This window comes from Odocoileus virginianus, chromosome 31 (genome assembly GCF_023699985.2).
Source record: "Odocoileus virginianus isolate 20LAN1187 ecotype Illinois chromosome 31, Ovbor_1.2, whole genome shotgun sequence".
Taxonomy (NCBI): Eukaryota; Metazoa; Chordata; class Mammalia; order Artiodactyla; family Cervidae; genus Odocoileus; species Odocoileus virginianus.
Genome location: NC_069704.1, coordinates 13,183,201 through 13,205,346, shown reverse-complemented (window position 1 = coordinate 13,205,346; position 22,146 = coordinate 13,183,201). Strand labels below are relative to the sequence as shown.

At 48.3% G+C, this 22,146-nt stretch overlaps 1 protein-coding gene across 7 annotated transcripts in view; it reads right to left on the bottom strand.

Annotated features, from left to right (window-relative positions):
* Nucleotides 1–7,467: 7,467 nt before the first annotated feature.
* Nucleotides 7,468–22,146, bottom strand: part of PTPN3 (protein tyrosine phosphatase non-receptor type 3) — a 151,704-nt gene continuing 137,025 nt past the window's right edge. For all 7 annotated transcript variants that reach the window (XM_070459322.1, XM_070459319.1, XM_070459321.1 and 4 more), the window contains 4 exons: nucleotides 14,890–15,018; nucleotides 13,790–13,935; nucleotides 13,196–13,331; nucleotides 7,468–11,063 (listed from right to left, as the gene is read on the bottom strand). In XM_070459322.1, coding sequence (XP_070315423.1) covers nucleotides 10,986–11,063; nucleotides 13,196–13,331; nucleotides 13,790–13,935; nucleotides 14,890–15,018 — 489 coding nt within the window. In that variant the 3' untranslated portion in view covers nucleotides 7,468–10,985. The remainder of the gene's footprint in view (nucleotides 11,064–13,195; nucleotides 13,332–13,789; nucleotides 13,936–14,889; nucleotides 15,019–22,146) is intronic.

The following is a 22,146-nucleotide window of genomic DNA, read 5'->3' as shown; positions in this document are numbered from 1 at the left end:
CTTTGATCTATCTCTTTGATCTTTTATCTATCTCTTTGATCTGTCATCTACCTATCATCTATCTATTCATTATGTGTCACAAATGGTTTAATTTTCTGCATAATAACTCACTCTTCACCACAACCCTTTGACATAGGTATTATTACTTCCAGTATAATAGGTGAGAAAACTGAAGCTTAGAGAACACAGGCTCAGAGGGGTTAGCTATCTAACTCAAGGACTTAAAACTGGCAAATGGTGAGGCGTTGGGATTTGAATCTAGGTGGTTTTGCTCTCAAATCTATATTCTTGGCTACCACACTATACTAACTGTATCTAAAGTTAAAATCAGAGTAATACTCTTCTGTATCCTGAGTCACTTATCAAAATATCCTAGATTCTTTCTGTGTGTGCTATCTATTGTGACTTTCAGAGATGTTCAGTATCCCATAATAAAGATGCACCAAACTCTATTGAAACAGATTCAGACTGATGCGTATTGAGATTGCTTCCAAATTTTCACTATTATAAAAATATCTCAATGCAAGAACATATTTTAAAACTGTCTTGATAGCATAAGACAAGACCCTTAAATTATTCCTTTAGGTCAGATTCCCAGAAGTGAAGTTACTGGGTTGGTGGGTCTGCAGATGGTTTTATGGTTTTGACATCTGCAACCACCTACTCCTCAGAACAGCTTAGACTCTCCTGCCTGGGAGCTGTGACACCGTTTTTTAGTTTAGTTGGTTTCTTTTTTAACAGTTAAAGAAATGGGACTAAATTCACAAAAGATAAAATTCACCATTTCAAAGTGTACAATTCCATGTTTTTTCATTTATTCACAACATTGTACAACCATGTGCTTCTGTTGTGTTCGACTCTTTGCGACCTCATGGACTGTAGACCGCCGGGCTCCTCAGTCCGTGGGGATTTTTCAGGCAAGAATACAGGAGTGGGTTGCCATGCCCTCCTCCAGGGGATCTTCCTTACTTAGGGATCAAACCCGTGTCTCCTGCATCTCCTTGCATTGGCAGGCAGATTCTTTTACCACAAGTGCCACCTAGGAAGCCCCATCACCACTCTCTAATTTCAGGACATTTTCATCATCTACCCAAAGAAACTCTATACTCATTAGCAGTCACTGCCCCTTCCACCTCCTCCAAGCCCCTGGCAACTTCTGATTTACTTTCTGTCTCTATGTATTATGCTTTTCCTGAATGACATATATAAATACAATCATACAGTATGTGACTTTAAAAAAAAAATGAATTATTTGTTTGGCTGTGCCGAGTCTTAGTTGCAGCACATGGGATCTTTGTTATCGAGCACGAGATCTTCACTATGGCATGCGTAGCTATTGAGTAGCTACTGAACACTGGCCTCCTACATTGGGAGCACAGAGTCTTAACTGCTGGACCACCAGGGAAGCCCCCAATATGTGACCTTTTATGTCTGGCTTCATTCACTGAGCATGTTTTTAAGGTTCATCCATGTTGTAGCATGTATCAGAATTTCTTTCTTTTTTATAGCCAAATAATATCCATTGTATGGCGAGACCACAAATTGTGGTGGTCTTGACCACAAATTGTCTATCCATCCAACAGCTGATGGACATTTGAGTGGTTTCCACTTTTCACCCTTTATGGAGCATCCTGTTATGAACATTTTTTAGTTCTTGATGTTATGAAGAAGAGAGAGAGGAGAGTTTTTCTGCAGGCAGAAAGAAGATGATAAAAAGATCTGTGGGGGAAGGCTCAGCAGTTTATTTACATAGTGAAAAATAGAAATACAGGAGTTTGGACATGGTGGTGGCTTTGGGGAAGAGATCAACTCTTCCTGAGCTTTTGGACAATGCCTACACAAGGCAAAAATAGAATTCATATAAGCTTTTTGTTGTTGAGGACTATCTGGATATAATACAAGAAATGAAGGACTACTGAAGGACCATAACTTTAAAAAATGTTTTTAGAACGTATTTTTCTAGGTATTTCTCATTTGTTTTTGTTTCAGGTTTCTGGGTTTTTATGGTTGGCTTATAAATAGCATGCATAACTTTTGTTCAGAAACTTGACTTACTGGTCTTGATTACTATCAAGCCTGTTCTCATTTACACACCTCTGCCTCTGCCAGGTAGGTCTCTCACTGCAACCAAAACTGTGTACCTGATGTCAGTGAAATCTAACAGCTAAGTTCCTGGCTGGAGCCTTGAAGGTCACTCTGACCTCATACTCTGGATAGAGTCCAGGCGGCTATCTTCACGCCAAGATGTTGCTGTTGTTCAGTTTCAGAGTCACGTCTGACTCTTTGTGACCCCATGGACTGCAGCATGCCAGGCTTTCCTATCCTTCACCCTCTCCCAGAGTTTGCTCAAACTCATGTCCATTGAGTTGGTGATGCCATCCAACCATCTCATCCTGTCAGCCCCCTTTTCCTCCTGCCCTTAATCTTTCCAGCATCAGGATCTTTTCCAATGAGTCACCAGGTAGTTCTGTTGTATTTCCCCCATCCCCCAGAGGTGTTGAGTATATTTTAAAATATTTAATCTAATTTTTCTTCTTTTTCTTATATACTCTTCTATAGGATATGCTGATGGCTGTCATTTACAATTTAGAGCACAGTGTATAGGAAATTGAGATAGATCATGACCCAGGAGAAAAGGAATCGCTGTTGTTGTAATTGATGTCTGTTCTGCTTGACATCTTTGTGGGAGGGGTTAGCAGGTTTTCAGTTATATAAGGGATGGTTGTTTCATGTCAGGCAGGTGCAGTTATGTTTTTGGAGTTTAGGTAATAGGTAGCAAAAGGAGTGGATTACAGTGGGCATCTAGCTTTGGTCACCCAGCTTCTAAATTTGGAAACTCTTCTACCATAGGAGGCAGATATCATCTCCCATATCTCCCATTACACACCCTGAAAATGCCACACGTTTGCTTTCCAGCCTCCCTTGCAGCTAGGCCTGGGGTCATGAGCTAGACTGCCAATGAGAAGCGCCTGCCCCAGGACTCAGAGATGACAGGCTGCAGGGACTGTGAGGGGAGCAGCTGCAGGGTCAGCTCTACCCAGTGTCCAAAGCGGGGTGGGCTTCAGTGGTGTCAGTAGTTCCTGCCATGTTCCGTACTCAGGGACAGTGGCAATGGCATACACAGGGACCAATTTTGAGGTCTGATCTTCGCATTGACACTGGCCACACCGCTTTATTTAGACTACCACTCACCACCCTTGCTGCGAGAGTGTGTGTGTAGCAGGAAAAGGCCAGCAGAGAGATATTTCCTCCCTGTATTCTTAAGTGTCTGTTTGGCATTAAATAATGAGTTGCAAGTTAAAGCCTCTGAGGCATGAGGCTTATTTTCAGAAAATGTTCAATCAGAATCTCAGGCTTGGCACCAAGTGGTCAGTGAGCAGTTCTGAAAGACAACAAAAATGGTAGACTCATTTCCCAAAATACAAGTGAGAAGTGGATGGAGTTCTGGGTGGGGCAGGGTGTTTCAGCCTAGCCCAGGAATTCATCAAGCACTGAAGGGTTTTTTGTGGAGCTCCAGGGCAGGACAGATGACCCAGTGGTTCCCCTGGTCGATGTGAGAAAGCATGATAGGCACTGCCATTGGGTACAACTCTGGGGACGTGATTTGTATTGTCATTGATGGAGGAACAGAAATGCCAAAAATCTGGTTACCTAGGAGCCACCTGGCTGAGGGACGGGATGTATGAATCTGGAAATGCATTGGGGTGGGTACCACTGATGGGAGTTGAAGGAGGGTATCCTCACCTCCTGCCCCACTCCATTATCCCACCCTTCCAGGAAGGAGAAAGGTCTGTTCCGTTGGACTGGAGGGGGTCAGGGTAACAGTGACCACCACTAAAGAAAATCATGCATAACACCTGTGCTGAGAACACTGCCCTGCAGAGGCTGACATCCAGACCGAGGTCAGTGACCTCTCTTAGCCCCACTGTGCTGTGCCCTCGATCTGTCTTGTCTGTGGGGCTCTAGAGGGGAGTAAGGGCTCTGAGTGTTCAGGCAGACAGAAGAGGGGTGGGGAAAGAAATTCAGAGAGAACTTGAACCTCTGATTACATGATCAAATTAGAGTTCGCTGCTGTGGACTGACTTATGTCCTCCTCCAGATTCCTATGTTGAAGCTTAACCCCCAGGTGATAGTATTTGCAGATGGGGCCTTCAGAAGATATTTAGGCTGAGATGAGGTCATGAGGGGCCCCTGTGATGGGAATAGTGCCCTTATAAAAAGAAGGGCACCAGGGCTTGCTCTCCATCACATGAGGACACCGCAGGAAGGCGGTGGTCCTGGTCTGCAAGTCAGGAAGAGAACTCTTACCAATTAATGAATCTGCTGGCACCTTGATCTTGGACTTCTCAGGATCCAGAGCCGTGAGAAATAAATGTCTGCTGTTTAAGCCTCCTGGTCAGTGGTATTTTGTTATGTCAGTCCAAGGAGGCAAAGACAACTGTACATTCACCCCAAAACGGGCTATTTTAATAATTGGATTTTATTACAGAAATCATTTGAATGGATTAAAATTCAAATAAGAATGGCACATAAGACATTTACTGTGGCTGTTTATAGAGTGCTCAAGACCCAGAACTGTCTACATCAATTTTAAGAATAAACTTCCATGTTCAGACATAGCTGTGAGAGACTCAGATTGGTTACACATGTCCCTAATGTTAGATCTCAGACCCAAAGAACATCTGTTATCTTCTCCACACCTAGTTCTTGTTTGCAGCATCCATACCCACCCAGTTGCCCAGTTTTGAAACTGGCCCCCTCCTTGACTCCTCCCTTGGTACACCCGTTATTAAGCCATACTCCTTCCTCTTAAATATGTCTAAACTACGACCACCTACTGCCTTCATTGCCACCATCCCTCCTTCTCAGATCTCTGCCACCACATCCCAACAGGTCGTCTTCTCTGGCTCTTCCTGTTTTGGACAATGATGTTGGAAGCCCTGGGGCAGCCTAAGGAGAAATTCTGGGGCCTTTCGCAACCACGAGAGGAATCCAGAGGCTTTGGGACTCACCAGCAAAGGATACAGGGTGGCCATCGAAGAAGAATGACCTATATAATTTGCAGTTTGGGAATGGGTGGCGATCTGGGGTTTCTAGAAAAGAGGTTAAGTTTGTTATCTTCTTAGCCAAATGATTCATGTGTGTAATGTACGGGTGCTGATCATGTTAGGAGCTGTCAGTACTGTTCTTCAAGATGGTGAGTAAGTTTTGCTTAAATGACATAACTGCATTTGTTGCTGTATGCTGGGTCTTAGGACTATTAGCTCCCCATAAGCCATCCCTTCACTAGATCTGAAGTCAAGGAATCTGCAAGAGAGGCGGATATTTTTTCCCTAATAATCATTTCCCCTTCTTCAATATTAAAACTCCCAAATTTTAGCCGGACTGAGGGCCATCCACAGTAAAGACTACATGTCTTAACCCCCTTGCAGCTAAGTGTAGCCACATGATGAAGTTCTGGCCAACTGTGTGTTATTCTGAGTAGCCTATGGAACTTTCAGGAATTATCTTTAAAGGGAAAGGGCATTCTTTTTCCCCCTCTCTATTTTCCTCTTCTGGCTGGAATATGGATGTGATGGCTGGAGCTAGATCAGCCGTTTTGGATTATGAGGTGAAGGTCTATGTTGAAGATTGGAGGAGCACAGGTCCCAATGACCATGGAGCCACTGTACTAGCTCTGGGCTCCTATGTTTATGTGAGAAATAAACTTCCACTTTGCTCCAAATATGCTACTTTGGATAGAATGCTGCAAATATCATCAAAACATAGCACCAGCTTAGCAGAATTAGGAGGCAGTGGATGGCAAGAATAGATACTATCTTTTATATAATAGTTAAACATTTGATGAAATTGGATGGACCACATGCTGACTGAGGATATGGCCATAGAGGAAATGGTGGGAGAATGCCAAAGGGTGAAAGCTGTTCCTTGTTGCTTTTCACAAAGTCATATAAAATTGGGATGAACAAGGGCTAGAGCCAGCAGGACTGCAGCAGAGATGGAAGGCAATCCTGCTTTACTAAGGGAGGCACTGGCTGGAGCCTGTGCTCAAAACTGATTAAAGTCTTGAAGCACAGAAAATGCCAACTGCCTTTTGCCAAACTGCAGCTATTAAAAACAGTGGCCTTGAAGTGGCAACCTGGGCAGGAGAAAAGACTGGCGACAGCAAACCACTGCCGAGACTTCTTTGCCAGAAAACACAAACCAGTAGCTCCAAAGATCAGACTGAAGGTTTTGCTTCCTCCCTCAAATTTCTTGGTCAGGAGGCCCTAAGGTCACTGTCTTTAAGTTGAGATGAGGCACAGGAAGAAGACATAACACTGGACTAGACCCGATCTTTGGCTGTGGGTACTTGGTGGAATTCTATTGGCAGAGAAACTATAACCCTTGGTCATCTCCAAACTGCCCCAGGAGTAAGCAGGCCTACAAAAGCTCTACATTCCCACCTTGGATATGGCTATGAAGGTCAATGGGCAAGGAGGCCCTCCTGGAGAGTGGGACTGCTATGGCAGGTGGTATCCAAAGGACTTGCTGGCCTGCCAGAAGCATCTTCACTATTCCTGCAGTGGGAGTGGATAACCACCCACAGAAGTGTTTCCTGTTCATTCAGTTTTCAATGGCTGTTTGCTGTTTCTACTTCACTCCTGTTTATGGGATGCAGTGGGAGAAGATAACTTGAGTTTATAGGTCATTAGACCACAAGAAGTCACCCAGAGCTGATGGAGAAGACCACAAATCATTCAAATGAGATTTTCATTTTAGGTCCATGCCATATCTGGAAGGGTTTAGGTTATTCACCTTAGTGGAGACGAGGCATGGGCTCCACATGAGCTACGAAAGGTGAGACCTAAGGGCTGAGCTATGGCAGAGACTACTAATTGTCCCTCAAGCCCATCCTTTCCTTGTTCCTCAGAAATAGAACTCCTGAATTTCAATTAGGCACATAGCATCTGGGAATAAAAACTACCTTTCCCAGACTTCTGTGCGGTAGGTATCTCCCTGGACGTTCAGATGAGTGAAATGTACAACGTCCACACAACACACCCTGAGGAACAAGTCTCGCTTTTCTCCTCCCCTCTCCTCCATTCTGTTCGCGGGAATGTGACCGTGGCTGGTGCCTCCATCGCGGACCCCAGTGTACATGGCTGCATACTGGGGAGCAACAAGTCAGAAGGAACCCGGCACCCCAGGGGTCCTGGAGCCACCTGGCAGTCCTGCACAGTAGTCGGTAAAGAGATTCCGCTTTTCTGTAAACTACTGTTGTCATGACAGCTGAACTTGATTCTAATCTAGAACCTGCCACGCAGGTCAAGGCTTCTGACCAGAAGGAAGGTAGAGATGGGCCCAGAGCACTCTCCTCCCAGAGGGTTAACATTTACTTTAAAAAAAAAAAAAGCAAACAAAATGAGAAAACAAGTCCAGAAAATCAAGACATCAGAATAAAAGCATCAACACACAATAACAGTGTTGCATAGCTTGAAGGTTTTTATATTGATCAAATTGTATTTCAGCAGAGTCACTGTAAGAACAGGCCAGAATGAAAAACATTCCAAATTTACAGACAAAATATCGCTGATCAATTAAGATACTTTTCAAAACGACACGACTTAACACAAATCCCTTGGTTGTTCCAGATGGAACGTGAGTTATAAGAGATGCTGGACGGCCCGACCATCAGACCGCCCCACCCCTGCTTGGTTCCTCAGACTAAGGTCAGAGTCTCTGCAAGAACTGAGGGACCAGCTTTTGGAGACAAATTCTAGAAACGTGATACATCTCTCTCTAGTAGCTTACTGGAGGCTTGGGCTTAGGATTAATCTCGATTCTCTGGAACACAGACTCCCAGAATGGTAGACGTTGAAAAGAACCAGAGGGCTCATCTAGTCCAGCCCAACCTCCCTTTCACTGATGAGGAAAGCGACGGCCAAGGGTGACATATCTTGTCTAAGTCTAGTCTGGACCCACATCCTGCCTCTAACTGCCTCTCCCCATTGACGCTGCCTCTTCGATGCCTCTGGTTCTAAGATAACTTCTATGAGAAACAAAAAAACGTCAACCAGCAACTGCAGCAACAGCCTCTGTGCTTGTCTCAAAGCAAAGTGAAAAATGAAATTACTGTGGTAGGAACTGAAGACCAGCCCAAGTTTCTTCTCTAACCCTCCTGCCCCAACTGAACTGAGTTGAATCTTTTCTTCTGGAAAGTCAAACAACATCAAGTGCAGGTTCTAAGGAGTGACACCAAGAGAGACCTCTCATCTTATGTCTGTACACTGATGTCTAAGTAGATCTGAGAGCGCCAGAATGCAGGATGTAAATGTCTTCTCCATGCATACTACAATTTCCCAGGCAAACTATCTATCCTGATTTTGATGAAGTTCTTCACTTACAGCTAATAAGGGCTTCTTAGCTCCAACTGCATAAGTGTATAAGGTGGTGAAGCAGAAATCCTGAACTCCCCAATCTGATGATCAGTAGCATCTATAGTATCTACTTGCACGTTTTACTCCTTTTGATAATTCTCTTGTGCTGTTCTTCCCCAGGATTGCATGGATTTTGTTCCAGGTAACATCTGCTGAGTCTGAACTACTGGCCTGCACAGTGGCGGAAAAAGGCTGGTGGCAATCTTTGGTAAACTTTTGGGTAATCGATGTAAAATAATGGCAGCATTTCTGCAACCATATTAAAAAATGCATTTCTTTAAAAACAAAACAAAACACAAATCTCCAAACTCATTTAGACTTCACAAGCTTTTTATACACAGGGCGGTGGTGCCTTTTTTATCAAATGGCAATGATTTGCTCAGCATCCTGATGGCATTTCAATTTACTTCAGCCGTCTCTCTTTTTTGGTGCCCGGCTGGTGGAATTTTCTGAGTCCGGATTGAATAGAAGTACTTGCATGATATGCCTTTGTGCCCTTGGTTCTCTTGAGAATAAAAGCGATTTCCTCTTACAAAAACCTCAGTGATTCTACTTCTGCTTCATGGGTTTAGGGGCTAGTCACTAAAAAATTAATTTTTCCAAGCAATGCATCCAGAGCAGTGTCAGATTCCAGCTGATGAAAACTTTAATAGCGTGATCTCATTCAATCCTCATATTTGACCTAGAGTCCTCAGTATTATTTAGTTTGCCTATTTTACAGATGAGAAAATGGAGGTTAACGCTTTCAGGTGACTAGGCCCAGGGCAAGCTGTTGAGAGGAATCAGAAACTAAATCCCCCAGCCCTTAGCTCCAAGCCTTGCTGTTACACTCAGCTAGCTTGGCATCATACTGACAAGGTTGGGGCTTCGTCATCTCCTGTTGCCCAGCGTGGGTTATGACACTGTACAACAGCTTCCCCAACCCCTGTCATTTAACAGTAAAATGCCAATGGGGAAAAGATGGAAAGAATGCAGGAAATATGCTAGGTCTGGAGACAAAGAACTTTAGAAACCTGGCCCCTACATAAAGGTCTTTACCCATCTTGTGACCAAGAAACGTTTTTGCTCAATTGGTCTGGAGTTTGCTAAACATCAAAACGGCCTCATATCAGTGCACTGTAACATGAAACCATCCTTTTTCTATAAATCCTGTCAAGACATTGGATACTTAGCTGCTTTTTCTGGATACATAAAACTACTATTTCAAAATACCACATTCAAATTTTCACGTAATTTATTTTCCTTAAATAATAATTTGCTACAATCCTGTCACAAATTAAAAAAAAAATTAACAGTATTAACAAAGGCAGAATTCTTTAGGACAATCAAAATCTTGGTGTACTTAGAATAAATTAACATCAAATTGTGTTTGTATTCAGATAGTCTGATCCTCTCCTTTGAAATGAAATGGAGACCATTGTAACTAAGAGTGAATGCACACATTTGTTCTTCTATACAGAGACTCATTCTTTATATAAACTCAACTGTAATTTGAATCAAGTTAGGAATCCTGACAGACACTCACCCGTGGGCGCACACACACAACACAACACACAGATACACATCCACAGGCAACCCTCTCGAAGCTGGGTTTCCCGTGGCTCAATGTCTAGATCTTTCCTCGGAAGGGCCAAAGATTCTGAATGTTTAGATGACATCCCATCTCCCCTCAGGAAAATCGTAATGGTTCAAGTGTAATAGCTCGAAGTAGCAGCAATCCATGTATTAGATTCAGTAGTGGATGATTCCAGTCCTGGGCGCTGGGCGTGCAGCAGGAGGGAGGCAGACACAAGAGGCACCTGCTCCGAAAGCTCACACGTGGGGCGACACCGGGAGTCCTCACTCTCAGAGTCTCGGCTGAGAACTCACCTGAAACCTGCACTGCTCGTCCGGTTCAGGCACTGGTGGGAACCTGAGGAGGGTCACTAATGCAGGGAGGAGGCAGGGCACGTGGACATGATTCTCAGAAACGCCAAACGGCAGACGTGGCAGGGAGACTGGACAAAGGAAGGGAGGGCACAAGGGCACAAAGGCACGGCTTGTCCTCTGCCTGAGACCCCACCCCCTGCCACTCAGCACATCCATGGGGTCCCCCGAGCATCACCGAGGCTGGGAACACTGTTTCAGCTCCACCCAGACCCACAGAAAGCTCAGCTCTTAGTCCTAGACCCATAGACACACAACGCATCCAAGTAACTCTGAACGGCCACACCATCTCGCTTCTGGGAGGTCCACAGCATGGCTGGTGTCCTCTCTTAACTACCCAAGGATGGTTTACAGGAATATGGAGATGGAGAGGGAGGAAGGCATTAGGACAGGCCCCAAACTGAGCTCTCCTTCTGCTTGGTTCTCTCCAGAGGAGGCGCAGGCCTGCATGATGCTATCACCGCATGCGTTATCTACACAGTTCTTATGTACACGATACCTTTTGTTTTTTTGTAATAGAAATTTAAAGTGCCTGGGTCAAATGTGCTCACTCCTTTCCCACAGCATACAGGTTCCTCTTGCCGCTTCCAGAGAGGAGGATGCCCCGGGGAAAGGGGAATGAACGTCTTCACAGCAGTCTTAACTGGGATCCAGCATCTGGACTAAGCCTTCTTCATAAACGCGAAGAATTGCTTCACACACAAACTTGTACTGGCTCTGGGGAGGAAAGGAAAGCCCGTCAAGCCAGCAGCTCCACAGACACAGCCTCTCACCCCAGACACACCTCCTTCACCTCATTCATAAACACCCTGAGCTCCAGCTCCAGTTGGGCCCGGCCCTGGGTTACATCCAGGGGCGCAGAGTGGAGTGGACACAGCTGTGAGCTCATTGTTCTGTGACAAGGGCTGGGGTAGCTCCCAGGGAAAGCTGGGCACCTCGGCTGAGGGGGACCAGCAGTCTGGGGAAGTCCAGGAGGCACAAAGGATGCTGCAGGCTGGCCCTTCCAGCAGATGCCCACTCAGAGGAGCAGCGTCAGGGGTCACCGTCCCGGCCTGGAACACCTGGGTGTGGGGGCATTGGAGGGAGGCTGCACAGGTGGGCTGGGACCTCGTTGTGGGGGACCCCCGCCCTGGGGTCAGGAGTCTGGATTTTGTCTTTTTGCAAGGACAGCCACTGGAGGTTGCTCTGCAGGATATGGTTCTTTTCATTAACAAACACCTGAGACTTATTTGAGGGATGTGTTCAGGGTGAAGAAAAGCCTCAGACTGAGCTGCACCAGCTAGGAAAATGTGTCCAGAAGACACATTTGAAACATTTTTTTAACTAACAATGAGGTCCTCCATACCACAAAACTGGGCAGAGAACAGTCTTAACGACTTTTTTTTTTCCTTAACCAGATTTCTTGGGTGCGTGCATGCTAAGTTGCTTCAGTCGTATCCGACTCCTCGCAACCCCATGGACTGTAGCCCGAGAGACTCCTCAGTAGAAGGGATTCTCCAGGCAAGAATACTGGAGTGGGTGGCCATGCCCTTCTCGAGGGGATCTTCCCGACCCAGGGACTGAACCTGCGTCTCTTACATCTCCTGCATTGGCAGATGGGTTCTTCACCACTCGGGCCACCCAGGAGTGCACATGAATTTAAAACAAAAGTTCCTGTGATGACCTAGTGGGGTGGGGATGGATGGGTAGCTGGAAGGGAGGGGATATTTGTATACTTATAGCTGATTCATGTTATTGTACAGTAGAAACTCACACAACATTGTAAAGCAATTATCCTCCAATTAAAAATAAAAATAATAAAAAAAAGTAAAAACAAGAGCTCACGATCATTAGAGAAATCTTACGAACGTGGGCTGTGAGCCCCTGAGGATACAGAGCTGTGTGCAGGACCCGCTGTCTTCTCTGCTAGCTCCTCCTCATCCATCAGGGGTGGGCTGGGTAGGTGTGGGGGTGTGTGGGGTGTCCTGGAGGCCTTTCCCCCAGAAAGCCCTGCCTTTCCAAGTCAGCTTCAGATACTCTTCCTGAATTCTCAGACTCGCCTTGGACTTCTCCCACTGCTGCTGAGGTTTATAGTCAACTGATCCAGTCCTACCAGATAAAAGCTCAGGCCTCTTCTGTTGGTGCACTATCTGCTGAAGGGATGAATGAAAGAATAGGGGTGGTCCCTATTCTGCAGATGGGGACACTGAGGCTGAGAGAGGTTAAGGGACTCTTCAAGGTGGCCCCGTACGTGGGGGAGAGTGAATCGTGCACTTCCCCAGAGGCCCCTCGCCCCTCTTGTAGATCTAGGGGAAACCAGAATATTTCCTATTTTTGGGGGGCTGCACCATGAGGCACCTAGATTTAATTTCCTGGCCAGGGACTGAACTTCCCCTGCATTGGAAGGCAGAGACGAAGGAAGGCACTGGACCACCAGGGAAGTCCCCAGATTATTCCTCCTGAGGACACTAGCAGCTCTGGGTACGAAGGGGAAGACAGCCCAGAGCAGGAGACAGCGGGGCCCTGTGAAACATCCAGGTGGGGGGGTGAAACCCTCAGGTGACCTCGCTTACTTCTGACAGACAGGTGATGATGGGTCAGCGGCTGGACAATGCAGAGTGCAATCAGGGCTACTCCCCGATCGGCAGGGAGCAAGCGGCTAGCAGGAGACAAACTGTGAGGCAGGAGAAGTGGAGGACAGCAAGCAGCCGAGGCCGGATGGGGTGAGCGTAGGAACTGCTCAGCCCCTGACAAGCTCTGTGACTGTGGGCAAGTGACTCAGTCCCCCGGGGCCTTGGTCTCTTGACTTGCAAAGCCCTTTGTACAGGCCTGGCCATTGTTGGGATTTTTATTATTAGATTTCTACTCACTGATGTCTGCACCATCATGGCGCGCTGGTCTCGCATTTTCCGAACAATATCCAGTGGGTAAACGGGCAGGTTCCTCTCGATCAGGCACATGGCTGTTTCCATGGTGACCAACACACCGGTTCGACCTATCCCAGCACTGCGGGAAGAGAAGCAGGGGCGGAATTTGCTCAGACAGCATTTCTGCACAGCCCAGCTCAGCTCCCTGCCCGTTCCCACGTTTATTCAGATGGAGCTTTCCTCCCTGACCTTCAAAGGACACGGAACACACGCTCAGGGCATGCTCCCAAACAGGCCAGAGGCTTAAGAAACCAATGGGAAGAAACCCATCTTTCTATGCAAACTCCACCCCCATCTCCTGCACATCGACCACAGGAACAGACGGAAAGACGATGTAGGGACTCTGCTGTCCAGTTCTAGGGTGCAGTCAGAATTTGTCCAAATCTTTGAACAGAGTGAAGACAGAAAGCAACCAGAGCCTTGTAAGTGCATACTGAGTCTTGTGGGTTGTAGGTGGGTTGGATGCCTGCCACCTGTCTCCAGGCCTTGCCCAAGGAGTATCAGTATCGATAAAACCAGGTCAATAAGCCACAGTACCTGCAGTGAACCAGGACGGGCTCACCGTCCACTCTCAGGGATCGCACGTAGTTCACAAATTCCAGAAAGTCTGCGGAGTCATCGGGGACGCCGTGGTCTGGCCAGGCCACGTACTGGAGATGGGTCACTGTGTGGTCCTCCCCAGTCTGCAAAGGGGCAGGGGAGCCTCGCTGATCTATCTGGACTGGTGGGCAGGAGGACCCCGGCCCCTTCCCAGCCTCCAGCCAGCGAGTTCCTGTCTCTGGACGCTCTTCTGCCCCCTGGGGATCTCCCAGCCATGGGCCCTGCCCACTCCCACTCACCCTCCTCCCCAGTGCTCCCAGGCCCCCCCGCCCACCCCCTCCCGGACTCTGCGGAGGCCACCGCCTGCCCGATGGCTCTCCACCACTTCTGCCCACAGCCATCTTTTCCTGGATGCTCCCATGGTACTTGCTGTCAAGGCCACCCACACTGGCTTTTTTTTTTAATGGGCAAAATATACATAACAAGAAGTCTACCATTTTAAACATTATGAAGTGTATAGTTCAGTGGCATTAAGTACATTGGCAAAGTTGTACAACCCTCATCACTCTTCCTAGAAGCTTTTCAGCTTCCCAAACTGGAGCACCGTGCCCATTAAACACTACCTCTTCATCCCACAGGCTTGCAGCCCTGGCAACCGCCATCCCACTTCCGTCTCTGTGAACTGACTGCTCCAGGAGAAGTCACATGGCATTTGCCCTTTTGTGTCTGGCCTCTTCCGCTCAGGACAACGTCTTCCAGGCTCAGCCATGCTGCAGCATGGGTTAGACTCTCCCTCGCTGTGAGGGGACTAGGATTCCACGGTATGACTATACCACGATCTGTCTACCTGTTTATCTGTCAGTGGACACCTGGGCTGTCTGCCCCATAGGCTGTTGTGAATATGCTGCCATGAACATGGATGCTGGCTCTTTTCCAGGCAACCTTGCACATCTACTGAGATGCTCACCGGGTGAAAACCCAGACTGACCCAGAAGTAGAGGCCTCCCTGGGCCCACAGTGGATGTTGATTTAGCACCAGCCTTTAACTCGTGCCTTCCCGGGTCCCCCACAGGCCCTGCCACTCGGGCCCCGCTCACCTCGGTGTTGGTGACCAGCATTTCCCGGAACACGTAGGCGATGGTGCAGTCCTCTGACTGACAGCGGATGTGAAAGCTGCCGTGTTCCATGACATCGGGGGGGTTGGGCCAGTACTGGTGACATTTGGTCTGCAAGGGAATCACCGGGCAGGAGTTAGGCTGGGCCGTGGGGGTGCTCGCAAGTGCTTAGCCGGACGGATGGGTCGGACGTTGGGCCAGAACTCTCACTGGCACTAGAGGCTCTGAGAGCTGCTGGGAGGGAAGGAAACGCGGGCAAGGCCGCTCTGCCCTGCGTCTGTGCTGTACTTTTCAGGAGAAGCGGGGCAGTCGGCCTGCCAGGGGCCAGGCCGCAGCTCTCACCCCGGCTGGAGCGCCAGGAGGAATGCACTGACTCTTTCCTCATCACCGGGTCCAACTGCTGGAAGGACAGGAGAGCCTCAGACATGAGGGGCCTTGAGTCAGGAGCGACCTCTGCTCCTCACCCTCGCCCACTGCAGGGCCTCTGCCCCTTCCTGCTCTCAACACCCCCTATTCTACCTCATCCCTCCTTCACGGGCCACCCCTTACCCCCTTGAGGAGGAAGGCCTCAAGGCACGGCTACTAAAAGTGCACATTTCAGAGCCAGACAGAACTCCGCTAGGATCCTTCTCTCCTCTGCGAGCCCCGTGACCTCAAACCTGCTACTACTTAACCTCTCCGAGTTCCGCATTCTTCACCTGGAAGACAGGATGGCCCCTGTTTCCCAGACGGTGACAGAGGCTGGAGGGGATGGTGCGCAGTGCCCGGCTCACGGCGGGGCAGGCGGGGACAGGTCAGCGGCCGCCGTCCTCACTGCTGTTGCTACAGTTCCACGAGCGCTTCCACATGAGGCATAGGGAGCTGATGCTCGGCAGACGGCAGAGGAGGACCCCGGGCTCAGTGGGACTCTGAGCTGCCCAGTCCAGGGCGGCTGTGCTGCCCCACAGGTGGACTGCCCCCTGCCCCCACCCCTCTCCCCAGTCTCCTCTTCCCCCTTGCAAATTCTAGGGCTTCCCTGGTAGCTCGGCTGGTAAACAATCGGCCTGCAATGCAGGAGACTCTGGTTCGATTCCTGGCTCAGGAAGATTCGGTGGAGAAGGGATAGGCTACCCATGCCAGGTATTAGAGACTTCCCTGGTGGCTAAGACAGTAAAAAAATTGCCTGCAATGTGGGAGACCTGGGTTTGATCCCTGGGTTGGGAAAATACCCTGGAGAAGGGAACAGCTATGGACTCCAGTATTCTGGCCAGAATTCCATGGACAGTGCAGCGTGGGGTCACAAAGAGTTGGACACAACTGAGAGATTTTTCACTTTCACTTCACTTTCTAAATCCTGCACCCTCTTCCCTAGCAGTGTCGCTCCTGCCTCTGGCCTCAAAGCAAAGCACAAGGTCAAGCTGTCTATCCCATCAGTCAAATTCTGACTCATGAAAAAAAAATTTTTTTTCTCTCCAAGCCTACAATTGCATCGACTTGGATAAAAATTATGCTTACTTAAAAATCACTGCAGATGGTGATTGCAGCCATGAAATTAAAAGACGCTTAACCCTTGGAAGGAAAGTTATGACCAACCTAGACAACATATTAAAAAGCAGAGACATTACTTTGTCCACAAAGGTCTGTCTAGTCAAGGTTATGGTTTTTCCAGTGGTCATATATGGATGTGAGAGTTGGACTATAAAGAAAGCTGAGCGCCGAAGAATTGATGCTTTTGAACTGTGGTGTGGGAGAAGACTCTTGAGAGTCCCTTGGACAGCAAGGAGATACAATCAGTCCATCCTAAAGGAAATCAGTCCTGCGTGTTCATTGGAAGGACTGATGCTGAAGCTGAAAGAAACTCCAATACTTTGGCCACCTCATGCGAAGAGCTGACTCATTGAAAAGACCCTGATGCTGGGAAAGATTGAGGGCAGGAGCAGAAGGGGACAACAGAGGATGAGATGGTTGGATGGCATCACCGACTCAATGGATATGAGTTTGGGTAAACTCCGGGAGTTGGTGATGGACAGGGAGGTCTGGCGTGCTGCAGTTCATGGGGTCGCAAAGAGTCGGACCTGACTGAGTGACTGAACTGAACTGAACTGAAAGTGAAGAGGGGGTATAAACCCCCAGATGCACAAAAACTTGAAAGAGCTTTTCTGTTTTTACTTTCAAACATCAGTGAATGTTTGGAATTAAAGCATGCTGCTGGGAAGGCGGAGCTAAGAATTTACTTGTAAATGTTAAACCTGGGGGTTTTGGCTCGTGACCACTTCCCAACTCCTCTTAGACATGAAGGCAGGCTGTCTGTAGAGCCCGAGGCAGACTGGATGCCCACCAGGCCTACGCCCACCTCCTCCTCTGCACAAGAGGTGTGGCTCTCTGCTGAGGGCTTCCTGGGGTCCTGCCCACAGGACAGCTGATGGGAAGCTTCTGTCTGAAGTGATGAGCTGATTCAGGGCTGAGCTACAAATATGTCTATTTCTAGAGACTCCCAGTGAATCTGACCAGAACATGACTCTCTTTACCCCTTGATCAAATCTAGATTTTAGGTCGATTTGGATCTCAAAGCATTTGAGGGTGTAGTGGAAAGAGCAAAAAGTTTGTGGAAATTCTGAATTTCCCTCCTGGTTAATAAGTTCCACTGAACTGACTGTGCCATCCTGGCCAAGATACTCCACTTTTTTGACCCCTGGTTTCCCCACGACTGCTGCTGCTGTGGGAAGGGATGATGTTAATGACTCCTTTTTTTTTTTGTGGCTGTGCCTCGAGGCTTGTGGGATCTCAGTTCCTTGACCAGGGATTGAACCCATGCCTTCTGCAGTGGGAAGCATGAATTCCTAACCACTGGACCGCCAGGGAAGTCTCTAATACCTAGTTTCTTTTGATCGGTACATGCTAAGCACTAAATGGTGCTTTTTACGGACATTATTTTATCTGGGGCTCAAAACAACCACATGAGGTAGATAATGTCAGTGCCTCTGTTTTGCATAAGAGTAAACGGAGGCTCAGAGACTGAATCTGCTTGCGTCCTGCGCTACACACAGGAAGTGGGGCATAGGTAGATGTCTGTTTCAATGGCAAGACCGTTCTCTATAGCTCTGTTTCCTCTTGGAGGAAACAATGGACCTGAAGGGAGAATACAATGAAAAACGTTTTGGGTGGGAATGAAAAGAGAAGGCAATGAAGGCGAGCCTGCGGTGGGAGTGCCTCCCAGACCCCCAGCCTCTGGGGGAGGCTCCGTGCACTTGACATTAGAGAAGGTCCCGAGCAGAAAGGAAGATCCCGCCAGCCACACGCCCATGGGGAGGCCACTCTGCTAAACGCAGAACTAGGGAGAGAGCAAACAGGACGTGCTGAGAACCTCATCTCTCAGGAAATCAGGGGACAGTGCTGCTAACCCGGGGGGACTGACTCCTAATCTGGAGGAACTCAGGGACGGTGGCGGCGATCAGATAAGGGACCTTGGGACAAAAGGCTCAGGTCAGCTGAGAGTCTGTAACAGGAGAGGGAGGAAACACGCAGTAGCCTGAATTTGAGAAGAACAGGCTTCCAGCCACCCATAAACAACAGAAGTCAGTTCCTGGGGCCAGAGATGGCGAAAGGAATGCTCTGACTCACGGGAGATGGAGATCTCTAATGCAGGAACCTGAAGGAACCAGCCGGAAGGGGTTCGATTAGGAAGGGCTGGGAAACAAACACCGCCCTCCTCCGCCACACACACCCCCGGGTCACATGGAGACCTCGGAGGAGCTCAGGTTCCCAGCGGACTCCAATCAGGACAGAGCAGGAGGGGCAGGACTCTGGAGAGCAGCTGGAGGAAGTGAGGCCTTCTGATGAAAGAAAGGGCCTTTTCTCCCATGCTGGGGCGGGCAGAAGGAAGGGAAGAAGGGGCTGCCATCTGGGCAGATCATCTGTCTCCAGCCTCGCCTGCTGGCGCTCCCTGACTCCATGGAGAACAACAGCCTCGCGGCTGGGAAGGGCCGAGACAACAGGAGAGCAAAGAGCGGCCCGACGCAGGTGAGGAGAAAGCGCCCGGCTGCCCTGTGGGTTCAGGTGTCGGCTCTGAGGAAGTGCAGCGTCGCTGAAGACCTCATGAGCTAGGGCAGTGGCCCCTCCACGGGCAGTTTCTGAGGAAACCTGGAGCTTTCAGCAGCGCCCCCTCTCCCCCACCGCCAGAGTCACAGAGCAGACATGCAAACATGGGACAGTTTCATATGGGGAGATTCTGGCGACAGCAAGGCCATAAACACGATGTCTGTATCTATAAAATGCCAGAATGGCCCAGATCAAGGCCTGCAGAGTGTGGGCTTGGTAGGAGGTAAGGAGTATTAAACGAACTTCCCTGTGGCTCAGATGGTAAAGCGTCTGCCTACAATCCGGGAGACCCAGCTTCGATCCCTGGGTCGGGAAGATCCCCTGGAGAAGGCAATGGCAACCCACTCCAGTACTCTCGCCTGGAAAATCCCATGGATGGAGGAACCTGGTGGGCTACAGTCTGTGGGGTCGAAAAGAGTCGGACATGACTGAGCAACTTCACTTCACACTTCACTAGGAGTATTAAACTGCATAGACTCACGTGGTGGGAAACTCTTTTTTTCCACGTGTGCCATGAAGAGTGTCTCAATTGGACCTAGGGTAGCTTTAACATTATCTCCTTAGTACTTTAACTCTCTTTTTAGGAAAGATCAAGCAAAGGTGTGGGCAAGCAGGCCTTGGGTTAAGAGAGCCTGGAAGCCAAGAATATTTATTTAGACTTTAATAATATTTTCTTGTGGCTTCTGCATTTTTACACATACCCCCCCCTTTATGGCAAATGATACTGAGCTTCCAGTTAAGACATATCTTTCAAAGAAAATTTTTAAAGCAAGGAAAGATGAGTCAATTTGAAGAAAAATAATAAACAATACTGCAGTAAAATATATGTAGTCCCAGCAACAATTAAGGTGGTACCCAAACTACTATTACTGCTAACCAACATCTGTATGATATGTATTGTGTGCCAAGTACTTTTCCAAGAAGGCTGACTGTATTAACTCATTCGATTGCCTCACAAATGCACAATGTGTGCATGCATGCTCAATTGCTTTAGTCCTGTATGATTCTTTGCAACCCCACGGACTGTAGCCCGCCAGACTCTTCTGTCCATGGGCTTCTCCAGGCAAGAATACTGGAGTGGGTTGCCATGCCCTCCTCCAGGGGATCTTCCTGACTTAGGGATCGAACCTGTGTCTCTTACATCTCCTGCATTGGCAGGCAGGTTCTTTATCACTAGCGCCACCTGGGAAGCCTCACAAATCCACAACAGGTATTATTAGCATTCCATTTCACGCAGAGGTTCTGCCAGTTTCCTAAACCGCATAGGTAGGGAGTAACAGGAGGCATATGAACTCAGGAAGCGTGGCCCTGGCCTCTGCCCTCTTACTCAGGACACCAGAGAACAAGACAGGTGCCGGTGCTCCAGAAACACAGAGAGCACAGGATGGGACTGGGAGCCAGCTGGCATTCCTGAAGTTCAAAAAAGGTCCCAGTGACTTCACTGCCTTTCCAAAACGAGACCAGAAAATCACACACAGGCCCACAGAAACAGAATAGCAACAAAGATTAAAAACAGGCAAAAAACAGGACTCCCAGACTAAGGGATGCCACAGACCTGCTGCCTTGTGATTTCAGCAAAGCCTCTGAGAATTCTCACAGTAACGAGATAAACCGGATGCAGAGACAGCCAGGGCTGGAAGCAGAGCTGGGAGAGTCAGCATCTGCTCCCCAAAGAGTGTCCGCAACGCCTGACTCCCAGCATCCCGGTAGGAGCTTCTGATCGTCTTTCGAGGGCCTTTGTATTTTTAAACAGTGATTTATGTGAAGCGATTCTGATCGACACAATGAGCGACAAGAAGCCAAGAGTGAGGGCTGACATGAACAATGACAGATGGGAAGCCCAAGGAGTGTGAGGGGAAACAAAAAGCCAGATCTGATGGCAAATCCCCCCAGGGATGGTAGTGATGGACACACACACGACAGCTTAATGTTTGCCAGACACCTGCAACAGACAGCTCTCTACGCTTTCCATACATATTGTCTCAGTCTCCACAAACCCTCTGAGACGGCACTACTAACTGCAGCTTAGGAACAGGGAAGCTGAGGGTCAGACAGGTTAAGTATTTGTAACTCGCTCCAGAAGAACCTGTCCTGAACCCACACAGCCTGGCTCCAGAGCCCCACCAGTATGCCGCAGTGTAGGTCTCAGGAGTCAAGAGCATGAGGACAAAGTGGGGAGACTGACTCCACAGCAACACTGAGACAAAGACCAGACAATTTCTGCTGACAACCACTTGAAGGCAGTCCAAGATTATCTTCAGATATCCGAAAGGGCATTGCATGGAAGAGAAGGGTCGCTTATTACTGTGTCTTCCAGGCAAGAGAAGCTGGTGGGGTGGAGTTCAAAGTGCTGTGGATTTCAGTTCATTATGAAGAAGGATTTTTTTTTTTTTTTTAAATCAGAGCTGAATAACCCACAGATGGACCCTGGAAGTGTTTTAGCCAAGGTGGGGAGCCATGTGTCTGGGACAGCCTAGGTGAAATCCACAAGGCTCTCCAGAATTAGCAGGAATCCTGATTTTTGGGGTGAGAGGGAAGACCAATCTCCTCAAACATACGATCCATTCTGATTCTGTACTCTGACTTCTGGCACAAATCCGTCTGGCATTCTGAACTACACACCGAGGACAGGCCTGGGAAGAAGTGGCACATAGATCCCTTAAATATTAATTTATATCTGATTTTTGAATGTGTTTCTGGATGAACATTTCATCATAAAGCTATCTAGATGCAGACAGAAGTTAGAGAATTCATGCTACACAGTACTCCTTGCACACTGACTTCAGTTACATGGTCAGTGATCTGATCCTCTGAAAAACACATGTCAGGCTGAACAGAGCATGATGCCATCGCTGTCCTAATTAAGCCCTTCTTAGCTTTTTTTTTTTGGTATCAGGTTTTGCTGTAACACAAGCAGAGACGGACAGAGGTAATTTCTCCTACTTTGTATTCCATTGTGAACCTGGCCCTGACACTGCTCTTCTGAGGACCAGCACATGTCCTGGGTGGGTGAGATCACAGGAGTTCTGGGGCAGGTGAGGCAAGCGGAAGCGCCTTCCAGCCTGCTGTAATAAACCCAAAGCAGGAATGGAAGGGGCTGCCTGATCATTGCTTAGCTCGCAAAGGTCAGCAAGTGGGAAGGAGGAGGGCTGAGTCTCTCAT